At 33.4% G+C, this 21911-nt stretch overlaps 1 protein-coding gene and 1 long non-coding RNA gene across 7 annotated transcripts; both read right to left on the bottom strand.

Moving 5' to 3' along the window:
• Positions 1-10911: 10911 nt before the first annotated feature.
• Positions 10912-12179, bottom strand: LOC133036566 (uncharacterized). The gene is made up of 3 exons (XR_009687167.1): positions 11885-12179; positions 11645-11739; positions 10912-11017 (listed from the first exon to the last, which is right to left on the bottom strand). It is a non-coding gene; the product is annotated as an uncharacterized LOC133036566 (long non-coding RNA).
• Positions 12180-17152: 4973 nt separating this feature from the next.
• On the bottom strand, positions 17153-20529 carry LOC115714453 (uncharacterized). 6 transcript variants are annotated; one of them, XM_030643168.2, is made up of 3 exons: positions 20278-20529; positions 18597-18974; positions 17153-18217 (listed from the first exon to the last, which is right to left on the bottom strand). In XM_030643168.2, the coding sequence occupies exon 3, from the start codon at positions 18158-18160 to the stop codon at positions 17423-17425; it is 738 nt and encodes a 245-aa protein (XP_030499028.1). In that variant the 5' UTR covers positions 18161-18217; positions 18597-18974; positions 20278-20529; the 3' UTR covers positions 17153-17422. The 6 variants fall into 6 exon arrangements, with proteins under 6 accessions (XP_030499028.1, XP_030499029.1, XP_030499030.1 ...); XM_030643169.2 differs by having other exon boundaries at positions 17153-18188; XM_030643170.2 differs by having other exon boundaries at positions 18597-18969.
• Between the last annotated feature and the right edge of the window lie 1382 nt (positions 20530-21911).

The following is a 21911-nucleotide window of genomic DNA, read 5'->3' as shown; positions in this document are numbered from 1 at the left end:
AATTAAGGTTAGAATTGTATATATAAAATATATGTTGAGTTATTATATAAATAAGTCAAATTTATGTGGTTTATTTTAAAATAAAGTTTATGACTTAAAAGCATGATTGTCATAATTTTAATATGTAGACATCATAAGGACAATTTCTAATTTAATGAAGGGTCAAATTAGAAATAGTAAATAAATGATTAATTATTGTTTTTATAGTTATTAATAAATAGGTATTGGTCCCCATTTTGCATCTTATCCTAACATTTCATATCCTTGAATCTCTATCATCTATTAAAACAAAGGCTCCAAAGAAAATTTTAATGTAAAATTAGAAGATCATACTATTCTAAAGTCGATTCTATAGACTCTTGTACGCTTTTGCTAATCTTTAATTATACTTGTTAAATTTCTCATAAATTAATTAGAAATAAATTCAGAATAAAATTTTGCAACAAACATTACCTATTATTTTTCTAGCAAAGATTTGGAGATAATTAAGCTTGTTGGAGTATAATCTAATTTCAATTTATTAGTATACTTTTATTAATTTAGGAACTTGAATTGAGAATAGAGTAATAAGGTTAATTTGTGAAGAATGATTCTATTTCAAACTTAATTATCGTTGAGTAAAGTAAGCATGATCTTATAAGTAAAATTTCTTACTTCTCCAATTTCTATCTGCTTCCAATTCGAAAGACTTTAGATTAAAAATGAAGGAAATTGCAAAACTAAAGAACGTACCTTCAATATACTATGGAAAGTGACAACACAACAAATAAAAAAGTAGAAAAAAAAAAACTAGTAAAAGAAACCCTTATAAATTTTGTGTACTATTAAGACTTCAGTTTATTACTGTTTAATTGTTCGGTTGTTCTGTTTATTACTGTTTGATTGTTGTTAGTTGATTCTATCCTTCTAACTAATTCAACTAACTCTAGAGTCGGTTTTAGTGTTAGTTAAGTTAGTTAGGACTTGGTTCTTGCAATTGTATATAAAGTTGGTTCCCCTCTGTAATTCATATTCATTCATTCAATAATATTTTTCCTCATTCACTCTCTCAATTCCGCAATATGGTATCAGAGCGGGAAAGGAATGCTTTCCCTTGATCCGTTCTTCCTGTTTTCTCGTCGTGCTTCTTCTCCGGCGACGTTACACTGCAAGAGTTTCGTTCTACTCTGTCTGAACTCTCCTTCGATTCAAGATCCTTTGTTCTTCCCTTGGCGTTTCTATGGCTACAGACGATCAAAGCTCCACTCACGACGAAGACAACAACGGAGCACCTGCCATGGTTGGCGATTCATCTAATCCAACATTGCAGACTTACCTGAATCAACATGCCATTCAACGGAGTCATCTCGAAGATCCATCACACCGTATTACTTACATCATGGAGACAATCACAGTAATGTTCTCGTCTCCCCGACCTCTTCACAGGCAGCCAAGATAATTACATGTCTTGGAGCCGTGCTATGATTCTTGCCATTTCTGTCAAAAATAAACTGGGTTTTTTAGACAGTACCATTCCCAAACCTTCACCTTCTGAAACTCTAATGTACAATGCTTGGTTTAGAAACAATAACATAGTGATTTCTTGGATCTTAAATTCTGTATCTAAGGAAATTTCTTCTAGCATTTTGTACGATGAATCAGCTGCTGCTATATGGTCTGATCTTAAAGTTCGTTTCCATCAAAGAAACGGTCCTCACATATACAATTTAAGGAGAAGTTTGATGAACTTAAGGCAAGAGAACCAGACCGTAAGTATGTATTACACGAAGCTGAAAACTATATGGGAACAGTTGTTGAATTACAGGCCTGCTTGTGTCTGCAACGGATGCACCTGTGGTGGTGTCAAGAAACTTCAAGAACACCACCACATGGAACATATCATGTCATTCCTCATGGGGCTATCTGATTCTTTCTCTCAAATTCGTGGAAGCATATTGATTATGGACCCCTTGCCTGAAATCAATCGAGTTTTTCATCTTGTCTCGAAGAAAATCAAAAGGAAATTCTACCATCACCTGTGATCCAAATCCGGGAGTTGCATTTGCATTCCAAGGAGATAAAGAATTCCGGCAAATCGATTCCCGGGAAACAAGACTTATCCACCCGAAAAGAAACGAGGCCCTTTTGCAGCTCAATGATGTCCTTGGCCATTACAATTGAGAAGTGTTACAAAATCCATGGGTACCCTCACGGATACAACAAAAATAAAACCAAAGACGCAATTGCGACAAATCAAGTGCGGCTCGAAAACATGCGGTACTCGAAGAGAATCGAGACTTTGTTGCCTCGATTAACTAATGTGCAATACCGCAACTCTGAATACGGTAGTGAATGACAAAGAACCAACATTCCAAAATCGGATGCGGCTCTTGCGGAGTAATTCAGGTATTGTAATGTCAAACATACTTGATTTTCCTATACATAACTCATGGATTCTAGACTCGGGAGCCACTAGGCATATATGTTCTAACATAAATCTATTTCGCTGTGTTTATAATACTAAGCCTACGAGATTATTATTGCCTAATGGGGACTGTGTTGTCGTTCACCAAAGTGGCACTGTTATCATTACAGAGGAAATAACATTAAACAATGTTCTCTTTGTACCAAATTTCAAGTATAATATTATCTCCATAAGCTGTCTAACCCGAGACAATTGTCTCAAAATCAAGTTTACCACTGATGCTTTTGTCTTGCAGGATCTACCCAACAAGAGGACGATTGGCAGAGGTGAATCCAAGGATGGTCTTTACATACTGGATCCAACACCTGCTGCTGCCCCTATTCTTAGTGTTTCTGCTGATGTTTGGCATGCTAGACTAGGACACTTATCTGATAAATGCTTGAAATTGTTAGGAAATAAACTCAATTGTAACACCTCTGCCCTGCATAAAAACTCTCCTTGTTATGTTTGTCCTATGGCTAAACAAAAGAGACTTCCCTTTCCAAATAACAATAATCTTGCTGGCAAAATTTTTGATCTTGTGCATTGTGACATTTGGGGCCTTTACCATGTTCCTTCTCACTCAAATTTCAGATATTTTCTTACCCTTGTGGATGACCATTCTAGATTTACTTGGATTTACCTTTTAAAACATAAGTCTGATGCTTTAAATATCATCCCACAATTTCTATCTTATGTCAAAAATCAATTCAATTGCATGATTAAAACCTTTAGATCTGACAATGCCCCCGAGCTTACTTTCAAAGATCTTTTCTTGAAAAATGGAATTATGCATGACTTCACTTGTGTTGAAACTCCTGAACAAAATGCGGTTGCTGAAAGAAAGCACCAGCACTTGCTCAATGTTGCTCGAGCTTTGTATTTTCAAGCTCACTTGCCCATAAAATTTTGGGGAGAATGCATTATGACTGCTGCATTCTTGATTAATCGAACCCCTACTGCTGTTTTGCACAACAAAACTCCCTATGAATTGTTGTTTAACAAACAACCTGAATATCAGCACCTTAAGACTTTCGGATGTCTGGTTTTTGCTTCTACTCTTACTGCTCATAGGACAAAGTTTGAACCTAGAGCACGCACTTGTGTTTTCCTTGGATATCCTCAAGGAGTTAAAGGATATCGTGTCTATGATATCAACAACCAGCAGATATTCATCTCAAGGAATGTGGTGTTCCATGAACACATATTCCCTTTCGTTAAATTAAATGAAACCAATACTGCTGTAGACCCCTTTATCACAACTGTTATACCTTCCCCACATATATCCCAGACTCATATTGGAGACTATCAACCGATTACTATTAATCCCACTAACTCAAGTTCCAGTGCAGATAACAATCATGAAGATGATGCCCTTCCTGAAGATAACACACCAGCAAGTGTTACTGAAATGCAAGAGAATGCACCTGAAAATGCAGACAACATTCCTCGCAGAACTACTAGAGTTTCAAGGCCCCCTGCCTATTTACGCGACTTTGAATGTTTTTCAACAATACAGGACACTTCTTCTACTCCCCATGCTTTAAATAAATATCTTTCATATGCAAGATTGACTGAATCTTACAAAGCCTTTATACTTGCAGTCACTTCCTTGAAGGAACCATAGACATACCAACAAGCCATCCAATTCAAACAATGGCTTGATGCCATGAATTCTGAACTCACGGCCCTTAGGAACAATAAAACTTGGAGTGTGGTGCCTCTTCCTCCTAATAGAAGGGTTATTGGTTGTCGTTGGGTTTATAAGATTAAGCTCAATAGTGATGGTTCAGTTGAAAGGTTTAAGGCTAGACTTGTTGCTCAAGGTTATACGCAACAAGAAGGCCTTGATTTCTTTGACACCTTTTCCCCCGTAGCCAAAATGGTTACTTTTAAATTGTTACTTGCTATATCTACAATTAAGCAATGGCATACCTTACAAATTGATATAAACAACGCTTTCTTAAACGGGGATCTCAATGAAGAAGTATATATGGCTTTGCCACCTGGATTAACACTTGCTGATTGTGATTCTACAGGTACAAATCTGGTTTGTAAGCTCCATAAATCGATCTACGGGCTTCGCCAATCATCACGACAGTGGTACAAGAAACTCACAGCAGCCTTGTTACAAGAAGGATTCATGCAATCAAAGGCCGACTATACACTCTTCACTCGTGGAAAGGATGACAAATTTATTGCTTTGCTTGTCTATGTGGATGACATTGTCATCACTGGACCTAACATTGCCGAGTTACATCAGCTTCAAGCTACCCTACATCAGCAATTTAAACTCAAAGCCCTCGGACAGCTCAAGTATTTTCTTGGCTTCGAGATTGCTCGTGCTTCACATGGCCTTTTCCTCTCACAAAGACAATACACTTTGCAACTCCTCGAAGATAATGGATATATAGGGTGTAAACCAGCAAAAACACCTATGGATCCTAGGAATAAACTTGATGATCAACAAGGAGAGCCCTTGACAAACCCATCTGCATATCGACAACTAATTGGAAAATTGCTCTACCTTACCTTATCCAGACCTGACATTACGTATGTGGTTAACACCTTGAGCCAATTCATGTCAGCCCCTCGAACTACACACTTGCAAGCCATTTCTCATCTGCTCAGGTACTTAAAAGGCAGCCCTGGGCAGGGGCTGTTATACCCCAGCAACTCTTCTCTTCATCTCAGAGGGTTTTCAGACTCAGATTGGGCTTCTTGTCCCGTTACTAGACGATCTACAACAGGCTTTTGTATCTTCTTAGGAGATTGCTTGGTCTCTTGGAAAACAAAGAAACAACCATTTTAAAAGTTCTCTTTGAAGCGGGAATATAGGGCTCTTGCAGCCACCACCAGTGAACTTACATGGTTGCAATATCTCCTACAAGACTTTCAAGTTCCACAAAATGCTCCTGCATTCATTTACTGTGATAACCACTCGGCTATTCACATTGCCAACAATCCCACCTTCCATGAACGCACCAAACATATCGAATTGGATTGTCATTTCATTCGTGATAAGATCAACAACTCCACCATTCGTTTAATTCCTGTCTCCAGCAACCTACAACTAGCTGATGCTTTTACAAAGCCACTGCCCTCAACAACACTCACTACTCACATCAACAAGATGTCTGTATACAACCTATACAGTCCACCTTGAGGGGGGGATATTAAGACTTCAGTTTATTACTGTTTAATTGTTCGGTTGTTCTGTTTATTACTGTTTGATTGTTGTTAGTTGATTCTATCCTTCTAACTGATTCAACTAACTCTAGAGTCGGTTTTAGTGTTAGTTAAGTTAGTTAGGACTTGTTCTTGCAATTGTATATAAAGCCGGTTCCCCTCTGTAATTCATATTCATTCATTCAATAATATTTTTCCTCATTCACTCTCTCAATTCCGCAATATGTACCAAAAGAAGAGAGTTTAAAAATTAATGATTTTATCTGAGTCTTTGTAAAGGGTTGTTAACTTTGACATAGAGTTATGAAGGTTAGTTGGAATTTGAACACACTTGGAGCTTTTATCATAATGAGGAGCTAGACAATCTGTGTACAATTTTTGTGTCATAGTACATGATGCTACGGTGGCTATATATCAAGTACTTATATTAAGAATATTCTATGTCATTGTGGCCACTCTTGATTTCTTCAATCACTTGTTACTATAATATATATTTTCCTCTCAGTTCATAGAGTTTCATCGGTTATATGTCCTCTTATTTTTGAATATTATCTCATAGCAGAAGGGGACTTACCAAATACTTTAAGGCAGGCCTTAATATATAAGGTAATTTTTCACCTTAAGGAACTTGGTTAGTGATCTCTTGGAACATACCCTTTTTTTTTTGTTGTCTCAATATCATGAGAAACCATGCTATGAATCTGTGGAGATAAATGTTTAAGGACTTATTTGGTAGGCCGTATAAGGATCGTATTGTATTACATAACAAATAACATTATATTTTGATAAAACATTGTATTGTATTAATTATTATGATCATAAATTTTAATACAATGTGTCGTATTATTTAATACATAACAAATAACATATTTAGCTTGTATTATAATATTTAAAAAGGGTCTAGGGTCAACCTCAATCCTAGCCTTGGACTCGGACTTCAGACTTGAACCTAAACCCAAACCTTGAACCTGGACCCAGGACCCGAATCCAAACCCGACCCCGACCCCGAATCTGGACCAAGACCGGACCCCATACCTAGACCCTGGACCCCGAACCCGAATCCGAACTCAAACTTGAACCCAGACCCGGACCCGAACGCAAACTGGGTCCTTGACCCCAGACCTGAACCCGGACCAAGACCCAAATCACGAGCCCAAAACCATACCTAAAATCAGACCTAGACCAGGGTTGGGTCCGGGTCTGTGGTCTAGGTCTGGGGTCCGAGTTTGGGTTTGGGGTCCAAGTCTGGGTCCGGGGTTCGAGTCCGAGTCTAGCGCATGTTTCGGGTCTAGGGTTCGGGTCTGGGGTTCGGTCTGAGTCAAAACTGAGGTCGAGTTTATTGTAAAGAATTTATAATTTTACATAACCTATTAGTATAAGTTAATACCAAATATAGTATTGTATTAAATAATACTAATACAATAAAATTCAATCTAACACAAATACTATACAATACAATACATCACGATGTACTAAATGAGCTCTAAATATGTTATTTATCATCTTTAAATTTTAATTGACATTTGCAATTGAAAAATTCTCAATTGATCAAGCTAACAATAGTTTTTTATTCTACTAAATTAAGGTGAGTGCACTAGAGGCATCATCCCAACAAAGATAGTGAAAGATACTAAGTGAAAATGTTGACATTAAACACTTTAAATTTTTAGCATTGTGTTTCAATGCACGATTATCAAACTTGATGCATAATTTAATATTTTTGTTTAAAGTATAAAAAATATAATAACTTTATCATCAATATTATTATTATTTTATTATATAAAATAATAAAAAAAGAATATAATTAGTTCATCAATAATATAATAGTTAAATATATAAATAAAATAATAAAAGTAGTATAAAAATTTATAATAAAATTGTACATTTACAAATTTTACATTATAAGAAATATTGTTACAAATTTAATATAACATTTATTATGTACCAAATTTACATCACGTTTTAACAATTCAATCAAATTTTTTATTAAGTGAACTATATGTTAATGAATAGGGCAGTGTGCCCCAAGTTAAATAACTATAATGAATACGATTATAAAAAAAATTGGACTAAGTAGTTTTTTAGATACCGAAAAAGATAATGGTGCATCAATACATCCATTTTAGGTCCATTTTATTTTATCTTTAATTTTGACATCTATTGCCCCTACTTTTGTCCAAAATACGTGGACCAACCGGATTAAGACACGTAGACTGAAGGGGTTCAACGTTGGGATAATTCAGCTAAGTCTCTATAGTCAAAGGGATCAACATCTAACATGCCTCCCGGAGAAGGCATGTGAGTTTCACATACTCCCGGAGAGCAAAGCTACAACAAAGCATCTCCGGGAGGTGTCAAATCCTATCTGAACAGTCACCTCTCATTTAATGTCGCATGGGAGAAGGCGTATTGAAACTGCCATATGTCTTAAAGTCTGACGGTGTAACCCCCTTTGTGCAGCTACTACGCTATGATTAGTAAGCCTAGTGACGACTACTTTATGAGAAATCACATCAGTCAAGAAGGATAAAGGACTACGTCCATTAAACCCTACAAAGCCTAGGGATTAGACCATGCATTTTTTATGATGTATCCATTGGGAATGTGTGCCTTAACTAAAAATTACAGAAAGACATGTACCTCAATTCTAGGGATCACCTCACAAAAACACTATAAATACCCCAAACTCATTAAGGCATGGGTCGAGAATTCTGGGTTTCATAAGAACTAGAGAGGAAAACCACCAAGAACATTCTTTGTAATAAATACACTCATAAATACACAGACTCGTGGACTAAGGCTCATTAATGCCCCAACCACGTAAAAATCTCTCTCATTAATTCCTTACAGCTCTCTTAAATACTATTATTATATTGGTTGCCGAAAACCTCGGTCAACAACTTCTATTTATATATTTTTAGGAAATTCTATAATACACCCCTTTAAAAGAGATACATCGATATATCTCTATCTGTTTTAGTATCTGAAATATTTTTTAGTCAAATTTTTTCTCATGGTTATGTAAATTATACTTATTTAAGACATCCTGCAAATTTAAAAAAAAATCAGAAAAGTTTAACTCGCTGAAAATTACGTTCAAGCAGTGTGCGGCACACATGACTATTTTATTTTATACGCGTTTAAAATAGACTGTTTGAATATTGTTTTATATATTGTTAATTATTCCGAATTTCTCAACAATTTGTAGGATATCTTAAATAGCTATAACGTATATGAATATGAAAACAAAAAAGACTAAAAAATTTTTTGGATGTCGAAACAAGTAGAAGGTGCATCAATACATACCTTTTAAGAGTGTGCATTGTAGAATCACCCTATATTTTTTAAGATGTCTTCCTTATACGCCTTAGATTAATATAAATTATATGCTAAATTTAAGTGTAGAGTGAAAATACTTTGAGCAAATCACTCACAAAAGTAGATATATTTTAATGAAACTAGATGAGAGTTACGTGGCGAGCTACGTAAATATTAGTTTTATATAAGTTTTAGTGGTTTTTGTTTAAGAATTCAGTAATTAAGCAACGACAACAACAATGATAGATAGATCTATTTAAGTTTTTCATATTTGTAAAGATTATAAATCTAAACTTTTAATTTTCTTGATTTGAGATTTTGAATTGTTCTAATTTATTTGTTTATGAATTTATTGAAATACTTGAATATTTATTTGTTCTGATTTTGAATTGTTCTTATTTATTCATACTTGAATATTTATATTGATACTTGAATATTTATATTGATGATTGTTAATTTGAGTATTTATTATAATGAATCATAATCATAAAATAAGTTTGAGAATTTATTATATTCAATGTTGGAATGAAAATGACAGCATGTCATATAAGTGTCCTCAAAGCATACAGGTACATGGGTTTTAGATTGAAAAAAAGTTGAATAAAGTAAATTGTGGATAAAATACCAATAGTCCAATATTTTTCCCCATAAGCATTTGCCATGATGGCTCTGGTAAGAGGTGCAAGGTAGCAAGTTCCTCCCCAAGTGGTACCATTTCTTGCTGCCGAGACATTTCTTTCGTGCAGCTTTTTCATAAGATAAGTAACAAGATTAGTCGAAATCACATAGTAAGCCAAACGTTCACAGCCCTAAGCACAAATATAGAGTAAAAATGCTTATAGTTAGAGCAATATAATACCTAGATTGAAGGGACAAGCTTTTCAAGTTCCAATATTATGCTTCAACACACTGTTTCTTTTAAGCCAATAGAGTCATCATTGATGTAGTCTACTTTCTTCAATCTGAAATGAAATACTCAAAAAATTATGTCTAATGACTCTTATCCAAGAATCTATATCAAAAAAACACCATTGTGACTAATACAAAATCAAATCTTATAACTAAAAGATGTGATTCTTCTCTTACTCCCTCTATAATACAAACAATATTAATTAGTGGGTTATACAGAAATAAGTAATCAAAAATTAAAGGAAACTTTCACCTTCCTAGTTTCCATCTAAAGCAAGCAAAAACTAAAAAGAAAAAAAATGATACTTTGGCAAAGATATATAGCAGAAGAAAGTTGATCATAAATATTCTAATTACATCTAATCCAATCATGAAACATGATAAAAACAACCATGGAAGTTATTCCCCCAACAAACACAAATATATAATAGCAGTAATTAAGAGAAAATTAAAAATTCGTCCAATAATTTACAAAATCAGTGGTATCATAACCTATATTGGATGATTTTGCAACAAATTAATTCATTTGCTGATTCAAATCATCAAGAACATTTGCATTTGCAGACAGTTTGCCTTCAAATAACTCCTTATCTTTCTCAGCTATTAAAAGAAGGAAACTACAATTAGCATTCTTTTCCTTTCAATAACATTAAACTCGTAATAAAAACAGAATAGAAAAATAGAGCTCCAAATATAATGTATATATATCCATAATGTATGTACCATCATGAACTTGACTGGCTAATTGCTTTAAAGTTTCAGTGAGTTGATCGCAGTGTTTTCGTAAGAAATTTAGATTCTAAGCCATTCCACAACTTCTCATCCTCTTTCTGTTTCACCTTGAGTTTAGCATTTTTATTAAACGCATTCTATAACTTTTCTTCTAATGTTCTGCATTTAAATAGTTGATTAAATCACCATCAGTAATATCTATATCACTACATCTTCAGCCTCCCATAGAAAAAAGGAAGAATACCAAACCTTAACGATCATATATTGGTAAAAAATTCTTGTGTGTGAGCTTGATCGAACAAATTAAACGACAAATTAAACGAAAGCACCGATAGACACAGGGAGAAACAAAGAGAGGTACCGCCATGTCTAGATCTGTCTTCACGGAAGCTTGCTCTTTCACCAGTTTCTCTAAAATAAAAATATCTGACGAAACAGTGTAAGGAAACATCCAAATTTTCTAAGAAAATAAGCCAAACAACCAACAATTCTCAGATAAAAATAGAACCTATAGTGCTCTTCAAATTCGTAAAGCTTCCAATATATAGTAGGAACAAATAAAGATAGTTCCTAAATAGAAAATGGTCAAATAAAAATCATGATGTGAGAAATGTATAGTAGGTAACATAGATTGTAAAGCCTTTGATTACTTTATAAGAGTGAAAATTCTCTGTTTTTCTCATTTTTTCTGCAATAAACATGAAATTTTGGTGTTTGCAATGGTTATAAATTGGGCTATGAAATTCATATTTAAACAAAAACAAAAAAACAGAAAAATCTATCTAATTAAATCACAAAAATTATATTTTTTTTGCAAAGAAAAAATATCACTAAAATTATGAGTAGTTAACAACTTTTTTTTTCTGATTAAAGAGAACAGCTTTAGCTATTAATTAAGTTTTTTCGTTTTTTTAGTTCATAAAATATATATACAAATATATATTCTCTTTTAGCCAAATTTAATGGCGTCGAAATATAAAATTGCCCGGGGATTATTATGCCAGTATGCAAATAGAAAATTATAATTGCATTGAAATGCAAGAAGAAACTTACATGAGGAATGGTATAAGGCCTGAGTGCAAACCCACCAGCAAAATGTATGCATGCAACTCCCACTGCCACACTCCAAATCGAAACAGCTCCCACACCTGTGAAGAAATTCACCAGCAATATACAAGCTTAAAATGAATATATATCTATCTATCTATACCATTACCAAATTGACCATTTTGAATTTAAAATTCATGCATGAAACAATAGCCAATAGCCACTTAACAATAGAGAAGGCCTCACCAGAACTGGAACCAGACCCGGAATCCCTCTGGCAATCCAAGATCTAAAATTCATGCTTCTTCACAAAATAGAATACTGGTAATGTAATCGCAAGCGATAATTGAAAGGATTTCACAGTGTTCGGGGATTTAAAGAGTTGGGCTATGAGCTGACGGTGCTCTCTCTCCGGCGTCCCCCATTGACGATCTCTCCTCGGTACAGACCTCTTCTTGCTCGTTCGTCCTCTTCTTCTCCGAACACGTTCAAGATCTGTAACGGAAACGATGAAAATAAATTGGGGATAGATGAAAATAAATTGGGGGATAGTTCGGCATGCTATATACAGTGTAGTGTTTGGGGATTTAAAGAGTTGGGCATGCGATGAAAATGAATTGGGCTTCTTTTCTTCTTCTTTTTCTGATTTGATAGACCTCCGCTCGTTCAGTCGCACATATTGTTTTTTTTTTTTTTTTTGCTGGAGCAGTCGCACATATTGTTGCAGCAGCTGGAATCGCACCTTTTGATAGGGCTTCTGAGATTGGAATCGATAACAAATTTAGAGAAAAATGATAAAGAAAAATCGATAACAGTGTTAATTTTAAAAATGTATTTTGGTTTTTCTCCGTTAAAGTTAACAGAATATTCTTTTATTTTTAAAGTATATTCTGTTAAACCAAGAATTGCCGTTAGATAGACACTTTTAATATATAAAGATATAACATGATATTTTTAATTAATGGATAAAAAAAAAAATATTTCTCAACTTATTCTAATATTAAGGCTGTACAATTTTTTTTTATAAACTGTTCAAGCTAAATCGATAAAAAATACAAAAAAAAAAAAAAAAAAAAAAAAAACAACTAACTTATAAAACGTCAAATCTATTAACAGGTTACAAATAAGTCCAACCAACCCAATTAACCGAAGATAACCCGCCCAACCCAAATGGGTATTATTTGTTTTTACTTTTAGCTTTTATTGTAACATAAATATAAATTATAAAATATAAAATAATTAAAAAAAAAGAGAGAGAAACCCTATCAGACCTAAAGATCATTTCGCACTCTCTCCTCCTCTCTATCAGAAACCCTACGTGTCTTAATCCGGTTGGTCCACGTATTTTGGACAAAAGTAGGGGCAATAGATGTCAAAATTAAAGATAAAATAAAATGGACCTAAAATGGATGTATTGATGCACCATTATATTCTCTCTTTCTGCATCATCTCTCTCTCCCTCTATCTCACCCCAACCGCCCACCCTCACCCGAACCACCCTCACCCACCCACGTCAACCCCAACGCCGATCACCACCCTCACCCCCGTCGACCACGACCCCAACCCCTACGACCCCAACCCCAACCCGAAAGAGCAACCCCAGTCTCTCAAACTTTTTTTTTTTCCTGCGATTTGAGAGAGGGAAGAAGACAGAGGTCCGATGGTCGGACCCCAAGGTCCGACCGTCTTTTAAATTTTTTTTTTTTTCTGCGATTTTGGAGAGAGAGGAATAAAGAGATCCGATGGTCGGACCTTCGGGTCCGATGGGTCCGACCATCGGACCCGAAGGTCCGACCGGCTTTTATTTTATTTTATTTTTTTTTCCCGCGATTTGAGAGAGAGGGGAAGAGAGAGGTCCGATGGTCGGACCTTGGGGTCCGATGGGTCCGATTGGTCGGACCCCATCGGACCCCATGGTCCGACCATCGGACCTGGGGTGTGGGATTCTTGGGACCGGCTAGATAGAGAGAGAAAGAGAGATAGTTTTAGTTTGGGGGTATTTTTGGGGTTTTGAAAAAAAAAAGGTATAGTTTTTTTAGGGTTTAAATTATTGGTTTAGAAATCAAATTTTTTGATTTTCTAAGTATAGAAAATCAAATTTCCCTTATTTTATAATTATTTGAATTTATATACATATTAATTTTGTAACAAATTTATTAAAATTAAAAAAATATGCACAGTTTATATTAATACTAATAATACTCTTCTCTCTTCTCTTTTTTCTTTTTTTTAAATTCACTCATCTATACTCCCCATTCCCATCCTATTAACAAAACTTTTCTTAATTTGGTTCAATAGTTTTTGAGATTTCATAGTTAGAGATGTTTGCTAGAGTTTATGCTCTTCTTTGAATGAATTTTCTGACCTTTTATCTTCTCCCAGTTTGAAACTAGAGAGTTACGAAGATTAGATTGGGTTCCAAGTTTGACATTGTTAAAATTTATTTAATTAAGGTCTATATATAAAATATGTGTTGAATTATCATATAAATAAGTTAAATTTATGTGGTCTATTTTAAAATAAAATTTATGACTTAAAAGTATTGTCATAATTTTAATATTTAGATATCATAAGAATAATTTCTAATTTAATGAAGGGTAAAATTAAAAATAGTAAATAAATTACCTCAAAAAATAAAATAGTAAATAAATGATTTATTATTATTTTTATAGTTATTAATAAATAAGTATTGGTCCCCATTTTGTATCCTATCGTAACATTTCATATTCTTGAATCTCTATCATTAGAAAAACAAAAGCTCCAAAGAAAATTTAATGTAAAATTGGAAGATCATACTATTCTAAAGTCGACTCTATAGACTCTCGTACGCTTCTGCTAATCTTTAATTATACTTGTTAAATTTCTCATAAATTAATTAGAAATAAATTCAAAATAAAATTTTGCAATAACTATTACCTGTTATTTTTCTAGTAAAGATTTGGAGATAATTAAGCTTGTTGGAGTATAATCTAATTTCAAATTATTAGTATACTTTTATTAATTTAGGAACTTGGATTGAGAATAGAGTAATAAGGTTAATTTGTGAAGATTCATTCTATTTCAAACTTAATTATCATTGAGTAAAGTAAGCATGATCTTATAAGTATGTCAGTGATGTAAAATTTCTTACTTCTCCAATTTCTATCTTTTTCCAGTTCGAAAGACTTTAGATTAAAAATGAAGGAAATTACAAAACTAAAGAACGTACCTTCAATATACTATGGAAAGTGACAACACAACAGATGAAAAAGTAGAAAAAAAAAAAAACTAGTAAAAGAAACCCCTATAAATTTCGTGTACCAAAAGAAGAGAGTTTAAAAATTAATGACTTTATCTCAGGCTTTGTAATTTTTACTTGTCCTTATTCTTAGTTCTCAAAACTAAATTTAATGTACTTGTTTCATAATAAGATTAGCTAGCTTCTAAGTTTGATTGCACAATTGGTCATATATTTATACATAGCCCATTTTGAATTATGAACAAATTGTAAAGGGTTGTTAACTTTGACATAGAGTTATGAAGGTTAGTTGGAATTTGAACACACTTGGAGCTTTTATCATAATGAGGAGCTAGACAATCTGTGTACAATTTTTGTGTCATAGTAGATGATGCTACGGTGGCTATATATCAAGTACTTATATTAAGAATATTCTATGTTATTGTGGCCACTCTTGATTTCTTCAATCACTTGTTACTATGGTATATATTTTCCTCTCAGTTCATAGAGTTTTATCGGTTATATGTCCTCTTATTTTTGAATATTATCTCATAGCAGAAGGGGACTTACCAAATACATTAAGGCAGGCCTTAATATATTATAAGGTAATTTTTCACCTTAAGGAACTTGGTTAGTGATCTCTTGGAACATACCCTTTTTTTTGTCTCAATATCATGAGAAACCATGCTATGAATCTATGGAGATAAATGTTTGAGGACTTATTTGGTAGGCCGTATAATGGTCGTATTAAATAACAAATAACATTATGTTTTGATAAAACATTGTATTGTATTAATTATTATGATCATAAATTTTAATACAATGTGTCGTATTATTTAATACATAACAAATAACATGTTTAGCTTGTATTATAATATTTAAAAAGGGTCTAGGGTCAACCTCAATCCTAGCCTTGGACCCGGACTTCAGACTTGAACCTAAACCCGAACCTTGAATCTGGACCTAAGACCCAAACCTAAACCCGACCCCGACCCCGAATCTGGACCAGGACCGGACCCTATACCTGAACCCTGGACTCCGAAGCTGAATCCGGACTCCAACTTGAACCCAGACCCGGACCCGAACCCAAACTGGGTCCTTGACCCCAAACCCAAACTCGGACCAAGACCCAGATCACGAGCCCAAACCCAAACCTAAAATCGGACCTGGACCAAGGTTGGGTCCGGGTCTGTGGTTTGGGTCTGGGGTCCGAGTTTGGGTTTGAGGTCCAAGTCTAGGTTCGGGGTTCGAGTCCGAGTCTAGCGCATGTTTCGGGTCTAGGGTTTGGGTCTTGGGTTCAGGTCTAAGTCGGGTCCGAGGTCGAGTTTATTGTTAAGAATTTATAATTTTACATAACCTATTAGTACAAGTTAATACCACACATAGTATTGTATTAAATAATACTAATACAATTATTTAATACAATACAATTCAATCTAACACAAATACTATACAATACAATACATCACGATGTACTAAATGAGCTCTAAATATGTTATTTATCGTCTCTAAATTTTAATTGCATTTGCAATTGAAAAATTCTCAATTGATCAAGCTAACAATAGTTTTTCATTCCACTAAATTAAGGTGAGTGCACTAGAGGTCATCATCCCAACAAAGATGGTGAAAGATACTAAGTGAAAATGTTGACATTAAACACTTTAAATTTTTAGCATTGTGCTTCAATGCACGATTATAAAACTAGATGCATAATTTAATATTTTTGTTAAAAGTATAAAAAAAGATAATAACTTTATCATCAATATTATTATTATTTTATTATATAAAATAATAAAAAAAATATAAATAATTCATCGATAATGTTATAATTAAATATATAAATAAAATAATAAAAATAGTATAAAATTAATAATAAAATTATACATTTATAGTGATACAAATTTTACATTATAACAAATATTGTTACAAATTTAATATAACATTTATTATGTACCTTTTCTCAATTCAATCAAATTTTTTATTAAGTGAACTATAGAATAGGGCAGTGTGCCTCAAGTTAACGGTGATGTCACCTTGAAAATGTGAGGTTCGAAGTTGTGGACTAATTAATGTCTTAGCATTTCTACCATTCTCCTTGTGTTTGTTTCATATCCAAATTCTTTGTTGTCAAAAGAAAAAATATTCAATTTCGTAAATCTTGCATTTATCATTCATCAATTTTACAATTTTATGCTAATCCCACATCAGTTAATAGTTATGGTATTACAGTTTAATTTTCTTCACTTATCACTCTACATTAACCTAGAATAAAAAGGGTAAAATCAATCTAGTATATATAATAACAATAATGAGTAAATTCTTAGAAGAATAAAATGCCCACTGAGTCAGCTAGATATTTACTCTAGTCCAATTCCAAAATTCAACTAACATATAAAAACAAGTCAAACTATACAAAAGATTACCCAGAAAGTTGTTTCCATAGACATAACTTTCCAGAACCACAGATTCACTTTCCATCAGTTCAAATGTTAGTTTCAAGATTAATATCTACTGAAATAGATACCGGTTTCTATCCATTTCTCTTTGTAAATAACCGACACAAACCATCAAGGCGAGAACTGAAGCCTCCTGCGCAATGCTAAACCGATTTTCCTCGAGTTTGCAGGGGGCCTCATAGGAGCCTTAGGACAAGTATCAGCAATTTCATTTACACGTAGTGTCGAAGGGGGTGTTTTGCAGTCATTAGAATCCCATTCAAAACTCGAGCTCCTAGCAAGAACATCCTCTACTTGCATTGAAACAATAGTTTCCAAGAGATTTTCATACACAACATTGATGATCTCTTCATCAGAAATAAAAAATGCATTAGCCTCCTCACATTTCTCCTCTGAGACATCATTGGAAGAGTCAAAACTCAGCTTCCTCACACAAAGGTTCTCCGATCTATTCACGAATTTTCTACACCGGGGCGCCAATACTAAATCTTCTGGACAAGGACGAAAGGCATTAAAAAGATGTGATTTTGGTGTGACAGGGTCGTCATAACCATCAATAACACTGCTTTCCCAATTTTGGTCGGTGTCCAAGTCGAAGCAAGGACGAGTAGTAATTTTATTTTTAGTGGAGGGAGGAGAGCTGCAGGCAATAGGGGAATCCACATTCTCTCTATCGGAATCAGAAGTAATAGACCCTAAAGACCTTGTATCCTCTGAAACGGCCGGCAATGCTGGAGGCTCAACATCCTTTTGAGATTCCACAACACTAACCTCATTCATTTTCCCAAAAGAACTTGTTGATAGATCTACAATATTCTCGATTAGATTCTCGCATGCTTCAGAACCCATTTTTACTTTTAAGGCAGAGACAGGGGAGCTATATATAAATATATAATTATATATCAGCTGAAAAAAATAAAAGAATAAATACAATTGTGAGAAGTGGGGTATTCAAAATAGAGTTGACAATAAGCTTCAAAAACCCTACTCCTAAAGGTCACAACTTTACAAGAGTGAATTTACATATGATAAAAACTAAACACTAAACAGTTTAACAAACAAATCAATAGAATGATATATCACTGCAAATTATTTCTCAAACAAATATTAACAAAGGGAAGAAGAAATTGGGGACAAAAACCCTAGGTAACAGAATGGCAAAAGTTAAAGGTACAAAATAAGTTAAACCAAAAATAAATAAATAAACAAGAGCACAATATATTCCTTAGAAAACATGACACTAGGAAAAGGAGTGTAATAATTGAACTCAAAAAGATCAAAATACCTGAGCTGAGGGAAGTTATTTGAGAAAATCCTCAGAAAATTCAGTTGCAAAGCCTCGAAGTCGAAGAAGGCAAGCACGGCGGCAGGAAAAAGAGAAGGAAAAGAAAGAGTACCCCACACGGTAGTACTCGCACTTCTATTCTCAATTTAGTTTTATTTATTTATTAATTTGTTTATTTCGTTTTACTTCTTTTAAAAACTCTCAGCTTTTTATTTTTTAAGCAAAAGAAAGAAAATTCAAATCACTGTTGCGTTTTCCTTCTTTTTTTTTCTTCATTCTCTATAAACTCAATCCACTTCTGCACTTCAGCATCCACATTTTCCTCTTCATTCTCCATAAGTAATGATCTATAAAACAATATATCATACACATTCTAATCTAAATGTATATGATAAAAATAGCAAAACACAAAGTGAGATCAAATTATAATCAATTAAATGAATTGAACTATAATAAGAGCGAAAACTCTGTGATCATGATCAATAAACGTATGCAGTGCTTTAGCATATAATGATTCCTATAATTGAAGAAATAACCCAGAAAATAGATAAAGTGAACAATAATATAACATATATGGATTGTAGATCAAAACCCAAACACAGATTCAAAAACACAATTATATAACATATTTCAACTTCAACGAATGAATTGAAATCATCACCACCTAAATCACCATTTGAGAACATTTATGCCTCACTCACAGGCCCTCTTTCCCCATTTGAAAGTATAGAAAGACAAAGCCAAAGTACCTAAAATTAAATATAACACAGAGTCTCTTGAAATATTTTTAAGGCAGACATACTTTTTTTAAAAGTACAAGAAAACTATGCATATTACATTCAGTAAAAGCTATTATAACAAGAAAATTATTATTGATTAATGAAATAGGGTACAAGCAATTTACACGCAGAGAACTCTAGGCTGAGGACAATACAAGTGGCTAGAACTATTAACTGTAAAAACTAACTATAACTAAATCAACTAACTCAAACCTTTATATCAAGAGTTTACCATCAGAAACTTGGGGGAATTTAAAACGAACCAACAATTCCATATTCCTACTGCAACAATCCACAATCTAAGGATTGTTAATTATATAGAGAGAAAAAAATGGTGTTTTTCCTTTTTGGAGATAAAAATTGAAACATAAGAATGAACTTAGTTTATATCTATATAGACGTATTACGTATACAGTATGTTAATTGGATAGTTTTTCTTTCACAATTCGTTTTCATTTAAGTATAAATTTATGACCTTTTCTTCTAATCTTTTATGGACATAGAACAATCCATCTCCATAATTTGAGATTGCATACTGGACAGATATTGCACACCCCACCCGACAATCTATAAATATATACATATATATATACACAAATACAATCACAAATATATATTATATATATCTCAGCAAAATATATATATAAGAGTAGGACTAACTAGCAATGCCACCCTCCTCAAGTTTTAACTCGATTATGTGCCATAAATCTTGATCTATAATTTCACAGTTCCAATTACAATACAAAACCAGAGCAAAAACCAGCTATTTTTTTACTTTTGCACATTATGGATCGGGAAAAAAAAAGAGCAAAAGTAAAAAATAATTATAAGGAAATAAAAGTGAAAACCCATTACCCCAAATGCAAAATAAAGCTTAAGAAGTAATGAGAAAAGAAGAATACCAGTCAGTCACAGTGGAGCCGTCGACGTTGGGTCTTCTTGGGTGGGTGGAGCCGTCAACGTCGTCGGGCCTTCGCCGAGAAAGAAGGCTGCCTCCTCCCGCTCCCCGCTGCTACACCGGAGATGTGCTGATTGCTGACGGCGATAAGAAGAAGAAGAAGGGTTTTGGATACGATAGAGAGAGGAGGAGAGAGTGCGAAATGATCTTTAGGTCTGATAGGGTTTCTCTCTCTTTTTTTTTAATTATTTTTATTTTATATTTTATAATTTATATTTATGTTACAATAAAAGCTAAAAGTAAAAACAAATAATACCCATTTGGGTTGGGCGGGTTATCTTCTGTTAATTGGGTTGGTTACTTGGTTAGACCTATTTTTAACCCGTTCAATTAATAGATTTGACGTTTTATAATTTAGTCATTTTTTTTTTGGTATTTTTTATCGGTTTAGCTTGAACAGTTTACAAAAAAAAATTGTAGAGTTTTAATATTGGGATAAGTTGAGAAATATTTTTTTTATCTATTAATTTAAAGGCTAATTAATAATTTTTCCCCCTGAACTTTAACATGTACTAAATCATACCCCCTAAACTTTTTTGGCCGTTAAAAATTCCCCCTGAACTATTAAGATTGTTAAATTTAAAAACTTTTATCTAATTTTAGTAAAAAAATTCTAACATGGATGAAAGTTCAGGGGCCATGATTTAATACATATAAAAGTTTGAGGGGCATGATTTAATAGATATCAAAGTTTGGGGAGCATGATTTAGTACATGAAACAGTAAAATTGAATAAAATTAGACAAAAGTCCTTAAATTTAACAATTTCAATAGTTCAAGGGGAATTTTTAACGGCCAAAAAAGTTCAGGGGGCATGATTTGGTATATGTCAAGTTCGGGGGAAAAATTGCTAATTAGCCTAATTTAAAATACCATGTTATATTTCATTAAAATATATCTACTTTTGTGAGTGATTTGCCCAAAGTATTTTTACTCTCCACTTAAATCTACCATATAATTTATATTAACCAAAGGCGTATAAGGAAGACATCATCTATAAATATGAGTACATCTTAAAAAATATAGGGTGATTCTACAATGCACCCCCTTAAAAGGAATGTACTGATGCACCTTCTACTTGTTTCGGCATCCTGAAAATTTTTTTAGTCTATTTTCTTTCATATTCATGTATGTTATAGCTATTTAAGATATCCTACAAAATGTTGAGAAATTCGGAATAATTAACAGTATATAAAACAATATTCAAACAGTCTATTTTAAACGCGTATAAAATAAAATAGTCACGTGTGCCACATACTGCTTGAACGTAATTTTCAGCGTGTTAAATTTTTTTGAATTTTTTAAAATTTTGCAGGATGTCTTAAATAAGTATAATTTACATGACCATGAGAAAAAATTTGACTAAAAAATTATTTTGGATACTAAAATAGATAGAGATATATCGGTGTATCTCTTTTAATGGGGTGTATTATAAAATGATGCCTAATTGAGCTTGGGTAGTGAGGCTTTTTCTCTTGCCTAATTGACTGGGTCGATAAAGGGGCCACGTGCGCTAGTGTTGGATAATAAACGACGGGTGTTGCCTTCTTCTTTCAAGCCGATGATAAGAGCATCTCTA

Source organism: Cannabis sativa, chromosome 4, assembly GCF_029168945.1.
Source record: "Cannabis sativa cultivar Pink pepper isolate KNU-18-1 chromosome 4, ASM2916894v1, whole genome shotgun sequence".
NCBI lineage: Eukaryota > Viridiplantae > Streptophyta > Magnoliopsida > Rosales > Cannabaceae > Cannabis > Cannabis sativa.
This window is presented reverse-complemented; position numbering and strand designations above follow the sequence as displayed.

Excerpts from the sequence above, each read along its gene's own strand:
- LOC115714453 (XM_030643168.2), bottom strand. The coding sequence starts at position 18,160 with ATGGGTTCTGAAGCATGCGAGAATCTAATCGAGAATATTGTAGATCTA.